This window comes from Trachymyrmex cornetzi, unplaced genomic scaffold, assembly GCF_001594075.2.
Source record: "Trachymyrmex cornetzi isolate Tcor2-1 unplaced genomic scaffold, Tcor1.1 scaffold147, whole genome shotgun sequence".
In the NCBI taxonomy this organism is placed as follows: Eukaryota; Metazoa; Arthropoda; class Insecta; order Hymenoptera; family Formicidae; genus Trachymyrmex; species Trachymyrmex cornetzi.
The window spans coordinates 6,158,690-6,170,423 of record NW_017296059.1 but is presented as its reverse complement, the minus strand read 5'-3'; the positions used below and the strand labels follow the sequence as shown (position 1 = coordinate 6,170,423).

Sequence of the window (11,734 nt, the reverse complement as noted above, 5' to 3'; positions counted from 1 at the left end):
ACTGTTTTGCCAATGAGATTATTTTATTTTTAAATTGGCCAATCAGCGATACATGTGTGCAATATGCGATGTGTGCAATCGGAGCCCTCTCCTTTCAACTAATTATTATTCTGGCCGGATCCCACCAAAACTATAGGACTCTTCTCTCTCATCCTCCGTAATGACCGTTATACATTCCTGGATATCTTCAGCGCTGCAGTGCGCATACGCTAAAAGGGGGCTCATCTAACAACACTGGGGCTGCGGTCCATTTGCTTCTTTCAAATGCTCTGAACGTTACGCTCCAAACGCTACGCTCCGATTGGTCCATTACTATTTCGAATCAGGGCCCCTATTCTGTAACTGTTTTACACGCCTATCGACAGTTGTCGGTGTCGTTGCGCAACTTTTTCACCATATAAAATATCTGCGCAACGACACCGATAATTATCGATAGGCGTGTAAGACAGTTACCCCGGATCTACAAAAGGATTTTAAGCATTAAGCCATAAGAAATGGGCGAATCACAGTCGCTTATTCTTCTCGGATTCGACTGTAATTGGTCAGTTTCTTACGGAATAAGGCATAAAACACCTATTGTAGATCCGGACTTACAGAATACAGTTACTGGGGTTACAAACTCCTATTGTTCTCGAGGTACCACGGTTTGCAGCGCCCTCACTGAGTGACAAGGCTCATGGATGAGAACTAGCCTTTCTAGTATGTAAGCGAGTGAGTGAGAGAGCGACTGTGCGAGTGAGATAGATTAACGTCTATACATATGACATGCATGCCGTAAGACCTGTCGTTCAGTGAGGGCGCTGCAAACCGTGGTACATCGAGAACAATAGGAGTTTGTAACACCTGTTTCGAATACTACAATTGCTACGTGAACGCTCCAGCCAACCCAGTGTTGTTAGATGAGCCCCCTTTTAGCGTATGCGCACTGCAGCGCCTGAAGAAATCCAGGAATGTATAACGGCCATTGCGGAGGATGAGAGAGAAGAGTCCTATAGTTTTGGTGGGATCCGGCCAGAATGACAATTAGATGTAAGTAAAATAATATTTATACATATAAAGTAAGGTTTTTGCCAGTCTTCCTTATCCTTGCAACAAATGTTGGTATTCTTTATAATTCTGCCAAATAAAATATTATATCTATTATATAAATTTCTGTTTATTTATTTAGAAATCTTACACCTTTAACATATATTTGCAGTATAACACTAACTTAGATGGACAGTCTTAATTATTGTTATATTACTATTGTTATCAATTATTGGCGTTTTCGGTTTATGTAACTTCATATTATATTATAATCTCGTTACTTCTATTATTGATTTTTTTTACTGATTTTGGTTTTTAATAATAAATAATAATAAATAAAAACAAAAAATGATATAATTTTTACAGAAACGTCAAAATAGGGCCTTAAAGAACCTTTATAAGTTCGACATTAGTACAGCATTGATGCTATACTCCAATGCGCTAAAAGGGGGCTCATCTAACAACACTGAGCCAACCCACCTCCCGAGGTGAGGCAGTTGAAGCGAAGTGGGAGCAAAAACGATAACGTATTGATGACGTAATCAAGGCCCGTCTACAATACACGGAGTAAGAAGTAAGAGTAAGAAATTGACCAATCACAGTCGAGTGTGAGAAAAATAATCGACTGTGATTGGTCAATTTCTTACTCTTACTTCTTACTCTGTGTATTGTAGACGACGCCTTATTGGTCAATTTCTTACTCTTATTTCTTACTCCGTGTATTGTAGACGACGCCTAAGTAATGTTTTAAAACGCTAATACGACCTTCTGATTGGTTCATCACTTCTTAAAGCTGGAAACACAATAGACACAGGAAACAGAGAATAACGAGTCGTCCAATCAGAGCTTTGGAGTATAAATCGATATTATATCCCAGAGCTCTGATTGGACGGCTTGTTATTCCCTGTTGCTTGTGCCTATTGCCTGTGCCTATTGTGTTTTCAGCTTAAGACTGTACTTAATAGCGTTTTCGGCCCGGCCAGGTTTGCACCAACTTGGGTTGGATTAATGGCGTTTTATGCTCTCCTATTGGTAGAGCGGGTGACGTCAACCAATAGGAAAGATTAATCCAACTCAGGTTGGTGCAAACCCGATCGGGCCGAAAACGCTATAAGACAGTCTTGAATATAAGATCTGACTATGAATACTAGCCTTAAGGTGCGATTTCACGCTGACGCTAAACGCTCATTTTCAGCGTCAAAACAGGTCACGTGATCAAAATTGACGCTTGGTATTGACCTGTGACCTGTTTTGACGCTAAAAATGAGCGTCGAGCGTCAGCGTGAAAAGGCACCTTTATTTTGAAGCCGAAAATGAGCGTCGGCATGAAAAGGCACCTTTATTGTTATATGTAGATAAAAAAGAAACGCATTCCTGCCGTACCTATTGGGCACCTTTGTTTTTTTCCCTTATTCGTAGTCGGACTGGTCGGACTGTTCGGACTTCGGAGTAATCGGAGTAATTCGGACTGATTCGGACTTATACGAACTTATATCGTACTGAACCGATAACAACATCATACTATCGATCTGAAAGGATTACGCTCGTCCGGCTCGTCCTTCTTACATCACTTACGTCGGCGTTCACGTTACGCTGCTCCAGATTTTCATGCAGAATACAACGTACAGTACCTGTCATTCCCATTCGGTTTCTCAACACAGTGATATCTCACGGCGTGCAAAACGAGAACGTTTCAGGAAACGAACGGGCGATAACGGGCGATCCGAGATGGCTTGCGAGGCCTGCAATGCAAAGTTCAACCTGTTTAAGAGAAAAGTGAGTGGATACCCTCATCGGGGACACCTGGCCCTTCTCCCTCGCTGAACGACCGGTTCCAAGGACGATCTGACAATTCGACAAACCTTGACAAGTCATGTTTGTCCGGACAATGAATTCGAGCCTTCTTCAAATTGTCATGCAAATGTCACCGTAGAACCAAGTGATGACACAGATTCACTGCGTACTAAATTATTTAGCAATTAACATTTTCTTCTGTTAGGTAATCTAGAAATTTTTTTTATTAAGGACTCCACAGTAATCTGGTTCCAGGAATTTATTTGATCGAACTTTATCTTAATAATTTTTTTCTTAATTAATTTAATTCTTGATTACAAAATTCTGGTTTAATATTTGACATATATATTTATATTCCTTGTATAATTTTTAGAAACAATGCGTGGATTGCCTAAGGTATTTCTGTTCCGAATGTGTAATCAAACGGTACGACAAGGTATTCACCTGCGATAGCTGTGGTCTATTGTCAATGAGGCCACTCATCAGAAATCAGATCAGACAGATACGTTCTAGGGACTTGCGTCAGTATCTTGTGGCAAAAAAAGTTTCTGTTAAGGGTTGTGTCGGTACGTGCGTTAATATGTATAATGCTGCCTGCCAACATGCCTCTCTCTGTAATAATATCTTCTTAATATTAATTTCATAAGAACTTAAAGAATTTTTTTATAAAACTATACTTGAATTTCAGAGAAAGAAGACTTGGTGCATTTACTAATGCTTTTTGCTAACGGAACTGATTCGAGCTTGACTTCTGACCACAGTACAAGCTTCAGGACGCAAAATGTTGCTGAAGAACAACAGTACGTTTTACATTGCACTTTAGACTTAATGAAAAGAACAAACAATAAAAACAGGGAACAACAGCTTTCAACCTATCAATTACATCAAAATACATAATTTCTAATAGGATGAAATCTGTTATTTCCTACTCCTATTACCGGTGCTTTTTAATTGTGTATAATTAGGCTTAACACTTGAATTCTTTGAAAGCCAAGTTTTTTGCCTAATATGAACTTTTTTTATTTTATATATATATAATATAAAATTTATACAAATTATATATTCCTCTTTTAAAAATATTTTTTTAAGTAATATGACTGTTTAGTTCCAGATTTGATCCTCCTTTAAATAGAATGGAAAATATGCCAAATGTTAGTACTGCAAATAATGAACCTGATGCAAACGCGGCGGACGTGCAAGCATCAGCGGAACCTGTAAGAAACGAGGACATTGAAATGGCAGAGGAAGCAAGTGAAAGTAGTCATAGTAGTCCGGTTATTAGTGTTCCACTTAGCAGTGATAGCGAATCACCCGAGGAGAGACCGAAAAATACTGACCTCTTAATAGAAGAAATATTTGGGAATGACAGCAGTCCAACTGGACCCAGTACTGCATCGCAGCCAGTAATCATCGAGCAGGAGGAAGTTCCTGAAACGTCGAATGAAAAAAAATCGGATATGGTCACAGAGATTCCCACGGTATATATGCTTGTAAACAACATTTATGAAATATTTGTATAATGTTTATATTGTATTTTATCTCTATATTTGCAGTGGTCAGATAAGGTGCAATTATCAGATATAAAAGAAGCATCAGAATTAGAGTATCTAAGTATTAAACAATTAAAAAATTTGTTGAGTACAAATCGTGTAGATTATAAAGGCTGCATAGAGAGACCGGATTTACTGAACAAAGTGACCAGATTATGGCAGGAGTATAATCAGTCTAGAAAAGGTAACGTAAAATGTATTATAGGTAACACAGCCGGATAATATTGATATTCATATTAAATATAATGTCAGTTGTTCTTTAGATAGTAAAGAGATATTTATATAGGTATAAAAGATTATTTAATATATTTTATTATGTTCTGTCTGTCTCATTTATCACAAATAAATTATTAAAATTACAGATGTGGAACAACTCAGCCAGGAAGAATTATGTAAAATCTGCTGGGATGCACCGATTGAGTGTGTTATTTTAGAATGCGGTCATATGGCTTGTTGCATAAATTGTGGCAAACAAATGTCTGAATGTCCGATATGCAAACAATATGTTGTCCGTGTTGTACGATTTTTTAAAGCCTAAAAAATGCAACGATTGGATATAATCGCGACTGATAATTTTGTGCACCTGCCAGTTTTCATAGATCGCGTAATTATACGACGTGTATATTATAAAACAAAATTTATCTATGATAAAGAGTAAAATTGTAAAACGCCAAATTTTTGTGCTATAATTTGCATTTCGATAAACAATAAGAACTAGTCCTGCACAAAAAGGCAAATTTTATGCTTTCTTGACTTTCAAGTCTAAGTTGACTGGTCTTGTGGCATGTTTTGTCATTTTAATTACAGAACTCTTCCTAGACAGAGAATAGTATTTCAAAAAAGAATAAATATCGTTATATATCACATGTATTAGTTATATTAATTAAATTAAACTACATATATGTATGTATACATATATACATATATATATGTGTGCGCATGTACATATGAATGTATATTGCAAGGAATATTACTAAGGTGTAATACAAAGTTTTTATATCGTGGAGTTATGTGTATATATATTTGTGCACATCTTATAACGCTCCAATCTCCTGTGATGCTGGAAATTTTGTAAATTCTGTATCGTGCAGAATGTATGTTTTTTATGAAAATAAATAATATATAGATTCTAAATACAGAATTAAAATAAACTAAAGTCTATGGAATTTTTTAAACAATTTTAGTAGTAGTTTAAATTTAATTATATTTCTTTAACTCTTAATACTAATGACAATAATTAAACCATCGATAATTGTAGTATTTATATAGACGTGAGGTCTGTTCGGGCTGTTTGCACTTTTTGCACTCAGTAAATTCGCTTATTCTCTTTCTTCACGTCTGAATATATATTTATTTCATTTTAAAAGTGCAAACATTTTTGGGGATTTCAAGCAACGCGAACAGACCTATGAAGTATTGTGAGGTTTGTTTGCATTGCTTGAAATTACCAAAAATCTTTCCATTTAAAAAGGGATAAACATATATTCAGGCGTTGAGAGAAAACGAAGATGTTAAGTGCAAAAAGTGCAAGCAACGTGAACAGACCAATGAAATAGATTTTCAGCACCATCAGGGGATCGATTCTATATCTTGAAACTAAGTGAAAATTACAAAAGTGAGCGAATTTACTAGAATACTGATAATTTCATTGGTCAACACCTAGTAAATTTGCTTATTTTTGTAATTTTCACCTCGTTTCAAAATACAGAATCGATCTCCAGAACGTTTCGAAACGCATCAATTCAGAGAATTAAAAGCGCGGGAAACAAAACGCATGCGCATCAATATACAGCCTGCAAACACAACATTCTAACCAATTCCAAGCAAATTCCAAACTGTGTTCAATATTAATCTTTTAAATCAATATATTATACTTTATAAACATTGCCAGAAACAGGCTGAATAGTCTTCGTTTGGAGGCAGGAATCAAAACGGAAAAAGATTTTGCATCAAAGAAAAGCTTGTATATGATACAAGACTGATAATCATGGAATTAGAAACAAAAAATAAAATAATTGCTAATTATAATACGTTCTTCTATGCGACCATGTGTCACGTTTGCAAACGGTTTGGCGACGGCGTCTGTTTGAAGAAATGTGGTGGCTGCAAAATGATCGCCTATTGTAATCGACAGCATCAGAAGCAGCATTGGTCGCAGCATAAATCTTTGTGTAAAGCCATACATATATACTTATACCTTTATACAATATTTTTACAGATAGCTTCTTATTAGCCATAAAATTTACAAGAAATCGTAGATATTTACAAATTGACCTATTATTTTGATATATTTTGATATATTTATCACTCTACAACAGATTCTGAATCTTCAGAATGTCTCCGTATTTATAATTTAAAAATCCTAGGGACTATTTCCATTATTTTTACTATATATTACGAGTCAGTTGTACTGTATTAATCGAGTTTTTATATGTATATATAATGGATTATAAATATAGCAGGATATAAGTAAAGGTAATAATATTAAATATAACAACGGTTACTATTTTTGACCAATTTTGTAACAAAAACAAGATTTTTATCAATCGTTTGTAATTAATATATCAAGCGTTTTTGAAATAAAAATCATTTTTTTCTTTCTCGACATTTCTAATTATAGGATCTCTGATATCACGCGTCTGACAGCTGTCTGCGACAGTTGATAACCAAAAGTCAAAACAATGGCAGAGATCGAATGGCCCTGGCAATACAGTTTCCCGCCGTTTTTTACGTGAGTATTATCGCGAGAAATGTGTATTCCAACGAAATTATTAACTTTACTGATAATGGCATATATGTGTTAAAGATTAACAAAATTCAATAAATGTTACTCATAAAATGTCGTTTGATAAGAGCTTGTATATCACAGGTTAGGAACGTAGGTTATACACAAAAAGCGTATTTATGAATCTGGCGATAATACATTTTAAAAATATTCGAATTTTTGCCACATGACTTCACCTTATTCATTGCAGGCTTCAACCTCACGCAGATACTAGAGCTAAACAAATAGCGGCCTGGAAGAGCCTGGTGCTCGAATACTATCGTATCACAAAACAGGCGGTCGTAGATGTGCGCGAGATTCACACAAATCCTCTATTTAATAATACCAGCATAAACAGTATCCTTATTCGTCACATTGAATGAAAATTATTCTATCAATTTTGTTGTATATTATACTTAATGTAATACTCATCCCTGTCATGTATTACCATTTTCAACGATTCAATTACTGGCATTATTTATTAGTCATTTATTACAAAAATTTTTTAGCAAACACCAACAATAATATAACTCATTACAATTTCCTATTCAATAATATAATTGTAATATAACATATAATAGTTGTGTTGTTGAATGGGAAATTAACTGACAGTTACGTTACTATTAAGTGATGTATTCACTAGATTATTACTAAAATTTCCTAATAGCTAATATATATTAATCCAAATAGTTACTCTGCTATATTGAAAGCTTAACAGCATAATAACAGGAAAATTACCGTCCGAAGCTGTACTAGTAATTTTGGAAGAATTAGGAAAATCAGGAAATGCGTCACCCCTAGACAAGACCAAGCAGAGATGGTTGGTTTATTGGCACACTTTAGAGGAATGGGGTGATATAATATATAATTGGGCACAGGAGAATGGCTTCGCTGGCTCTGTATGTACATTCTTCGAATTGACACAAGGGGAGGACACAAGTGAACAAGGTACATTGTACAATTTGTTTTTGTTCTATTTATCGGTATTATTAGAAATAACTATTAATATATAATCATATTGCTTATTTTAGAATTTCACGGTCTGGATACAGAAGTCCTAATCAGGTCACTGAAGACATTAGAAGCTGCAAGAAAGGCAGAGATTATCTCATTCGATGACAATCAAGGTGTTAAATTTTTCTAATGCTTGGAAAGTTTTTGCCATTCGTCGAGTTATAGATATGTGTAAATGGTATTTAATTAATAAGTGATGTAAAAAACTATAACATTTCTCATAAATGCAAACATTTATTTAACACAATAATACACTTTTCTTTTTCTTTTCTTACAAAAAAAAAGGCAAACCAAAATCGCTCGGATGTTAAACTAACATGAAGTACAAATGTGGGAAGGCTTGATGATTTTGAATATGAAATTAATGTAGCCAGTTGAGCTAGTTATATAGCTTTTAAGATAATTATATATGGCACATAAATATACTCGAAATTAGAAAGCACAAAAATTGTGATGGAAATAACTTCCTGTGCCAAAGTCAAGGTGTTAAAATCAGAACAAATTAAATAAACTTAAAATGTATCTACACTTCCCTTGTATAAATTAACTTTTGCATTAAGTGTCAAACTTAAAAAGAGAATGATCATTCTATAAGCGTCTTAATTTAATTAAAAGTACTAATGGTGAATTCGATCACTTGCATTACACTTAATTAGTGCACATTAAAAGCTGCTTTATATAAAGCATCTAAATACAGTGGCATTAAACAATCAACTTTAACAATGAAATAATACAAAAGTATATAAATAACGTGACTATTAAGTATAATATTATTAGTGACATTCCACTGTTTTATAATATTCACATATGCTTTTATATTTAACTTAGCTAATTTCATGTATAGTAGTCTTTGATGTGCACTAATCTAGTATAACGCAAGTGAATGAATTCTACAAGTTCCTACTAAAAGGCACTGTAATCACATCATTCTTATAAATTACTTCGCTTCGGAATTACAATCTTTGGAAACAAAAAAACTAGAACATTTCATTTTGTTTCAAAGTTAATATATTGCGATGTATCTCTTATTTTCGAGTTTCAATGCAAAAAGAAAAGTACAAAAGCTAAACTGGAATTAAAAACTAATATATTTTATAAACATATATACAGCATACTTGCTTGACATTTTTTAATGAATGACAATGCGAAGTAATTAAAGATAAAACGACCATGGACATACTATTTTGTGGAATTTTCTTGAAAATTCGTCGCTTTATTTTGATTAAAGATTAGTTCGCGACTTTTTCAATCAAGCTTTTAGAAAGCAAATTTGATGTTACATGGCGCATGATTTTGCTAGCGAGACCGAGAGAGAAAAACAGGAAGTGATGAGATACGATCGTAAATATGTTCCACTATAAATATGAACATGATCTAAATTGTTATTTACAAGACGATACAACTTCGCTGCGTTTAATTCTCTTTCCCTCTCAGCTCTAGAGGCGTCGTTATTTTCCTCTTGAATAACAAAATATGTGGTTCTGAAATAATTTATTCGATTAGAAATCTTCGAAAGACGCAACATGCAGAGAAATCAAACTAACATAAATATTATATTAATGTTATAATTTCTTACTCAATAATATAACTGTTATGTATATAACATGTGTTATAGTAATTCCTATTGTTGAGTTGAAAATTATAATATTGATGTAATACATTACTATTTGTTCATGCGGGAAATGTTAAGATCAAACTGAGTATGTACCGGGATCATGAATCATATAGTGCACCCATCCTTGACTTTGTTGGATCCCTATAGCTCTCCATTCTTGCTCGGACAGCAAATGAGTTCTCGGCACCAGCTTCACCATTTCTTTTGGTAAAACCACATGCCTATACAAAATTTAAAACATACAAATAGAAAATAGAAATAACAAATACATGAAAAAAGCAAAAATAAGAAATATTTATACAATAATTTTATTTGCCTTATTTATAATTTTTCAAATTCTAATACATATACACCCTTTGACAAAAAAAAATTATTAAATGAACAAGTTGTTTTCTCGATATAGTAATAGATATACTTCAACACATGTAGAATTTTTTTTATCACAGAGCGTATATTAGTTGAGAAGTGAAAAGATTTTTAAGTTTTCACAGACATTTATAAATATATATCTAATAATAATAATTAACCCTCCATTTGTAATGTTTTTTTACTGTTTTAAGCTTTCAAAAAATGTTGAAAAATAAGGATTATTTTTCAGCATTTCTATTACATTATAAAATAGTTTTTCACAAGATATTTTAGGAAGAAAAATCTGAAGGACTTTTCTTTATTTCATATAAATTTGAGAATAAAAAAAAAATTTCACTTATATAAAAAAAACTCAAATTAATAGAGGGTTAATACTAAAACCAATAAAAATTATAAAATTACTTTTTAATTGTATTATAAAATTAGATAAAATTTCCATTCAATTTTATATATTACCCCTAAAAATCAGATATAAATAATAATTCTCGCAAAATATAATTTAATTCATATTCTACGATTTTATATAATTGTTACGTCATCGAATTTTTATTTGATCCTTGCAATGTAGCTTGGACAGAAAAGAAATTTTGAGAGATAATTTTTAATGCGAGCATGCATAAAAAAATCATTTCAATTTTTCTATTATATATTATTACGTCTTTTTTTTACGCACGTCATGTCTCCCGACATTTGTTTTTCTCCTATCGAGAAATTATTCGCGTTAAAATTATCGCGAGGCGTATCTTGCAGAGCAAAATGCGAATACTACAAAGATTCGTACAAATCTAAGCTGAATAATCTTCCCAATTCGAAATGAAACATTGAAAAACCGGTCTTGAACGAGCACTCGTAACTTTCCGAATCGACCATTTTAAACGCTTCGATTCCGAAGCCGGCGAGACGAATGGAAGAAAAAAGAATTGAGTGACAAGGAAGAGAAAAAACATCGAATTGGGCGCAGAAATTTCGCGCAGACGCTCCACGTTCCTACGCAGAATTGCGTAAAAATTGTATGAAAAGAAGACGCCATTATGTCGCACGATCAGGGGGCCTCACGTTTTGGGCAAGAGGCCCCATGTGGGGGACTCGTAAAATGATTGCCTACCTGTACTCGAATTTATCGTCGTAGTACTTGTCGGAATAATAAATGTTGTGCGGCATCGCGTCCTCGGATTCCGCGACGGCGTCAGCGATAACAACTCCGATTCAGAACGCTGGATTCGTTCCAACGACACGGTAAGCTCTCCGAGAAGCCTCCCTCGATCGCGTGCGTACGTACGTACGCTGTCTAATTTGAAAGATCCAACGGATGTGCCAACCGAGCGAACCGAGCGAGCGGAATGGAGGCCGCGGGACGCGGCGAGTCAAGAAAGGATTATTTCGTTCACGAGCTTCTACCTCGTTTTATACTTTTACGTTTCGCCTCGTCGCTGACGACTCGAGAAACGCTGACGACTCGACAGAAATGAATCCGAAAGAAGTATAAATGGATCCAAAACGAGAATAAATCCGACCGGCGTTTTTCCTTCTTTTGTTTTATTCACCGCCGTTGATTCGCGTAGTCTGGAATCAGCTGCGCCGTTCGCGGCAAGATGACACGCG

At 34.3% G+C, this 11,734-nt stretch overlaps 3 protein-coding genes across 5 annotated transcripts; 2 read left to right on the top strand and 1 right to left on the bottom strand.

The window, feature by feature from the left end:
• Positions 1-2,460: 2,460 nt before the first annotated feature.
• Positions 2,461-5,261, top strand: LOC108757639 (E3 ubiquitin-protein ligase RNF34). Of its 3 annotated transcripts, XM_018502111.1 has the most exons (7): positions 2,461-2,648; positions 2,724-2,802; positions 3,194-3,386; positions 3,509-3,620; positions 3,926-4,298; positions 4,374-4,554; positions 4,733-5,261. In XM_018502111.1, the coding sequence occupies exons 1-7, from the start codon at positions 2,635-2,637 to the stop codon at positions 4,906-4,908; spliced, it is 1,128 nt and encodes a 375-aa protein (XP_018357613.1). In that variant the 5' UTR covers positions 2,461-2,634; the 3' UTR covers positions 4,909-5,261. The 3 variants fall into 3 exon arrangements, with proteins under 3 accessions (XP_018357613.1, XP_018357612.1, XP_018357614.1); XM_018502110.1 differs by having other exon boundaries at positions 2,461-2,802; XM_018502112.1 differs by lacking the exon at positions 2,461-2,648 and having other exon boundaries at positions 2,723-2,965.
• A 1,713-nt stretch (positions 5,262-6,974) lies between these two features.
• On the top strand, positions 6,975-8,646 carry Vps25 (vacuolar protein sorting 25). Its single transcript, XM_018502149.1, has 4 exons — positions 6,975-7,101; positions 7,346-7,491; positions 7,864-8,082; positions 8,166-8,646. The coding sequence occupies exons 1-4, from the start codon at positions 7,052-7,054 to the stop codon at positions 8,276-8,278; spliced, it is 528 nt and encodes a 175-aa protein (XP_018357651.1). The 5' UTR covers positions 6,975-7,051; the 3' UTR covers positions 8,279-8,646.
• A 693-nt stretch (positions 8,647-9,339) lies between these two features.
• Positions 9,340-11,465, bottom strand: Cks30A (Cyclin-dependent kinase subunit 30A). The gene is made up of 3 exons (XM_018502066.1): positions 11,238-11,465; positions 9,857-9,984; positions 9,340-9,629 (listed from the first exon to the last, which is right to left on the bottom strand). The coding sequence occupies exons 1-3, from the start codon at positions 11,291-11,293 to the stop codon at positions 9,562-9,564; spliced, it is 252 nt and encodes an 83-aa protein (XP_018357568.1). The 5' UTR covers positions 11,294-11,465; the 3' UTR covers positions 9,340-9,561.
• Positions 11,466-11,734: the final 269 nt, after the last annotated feature.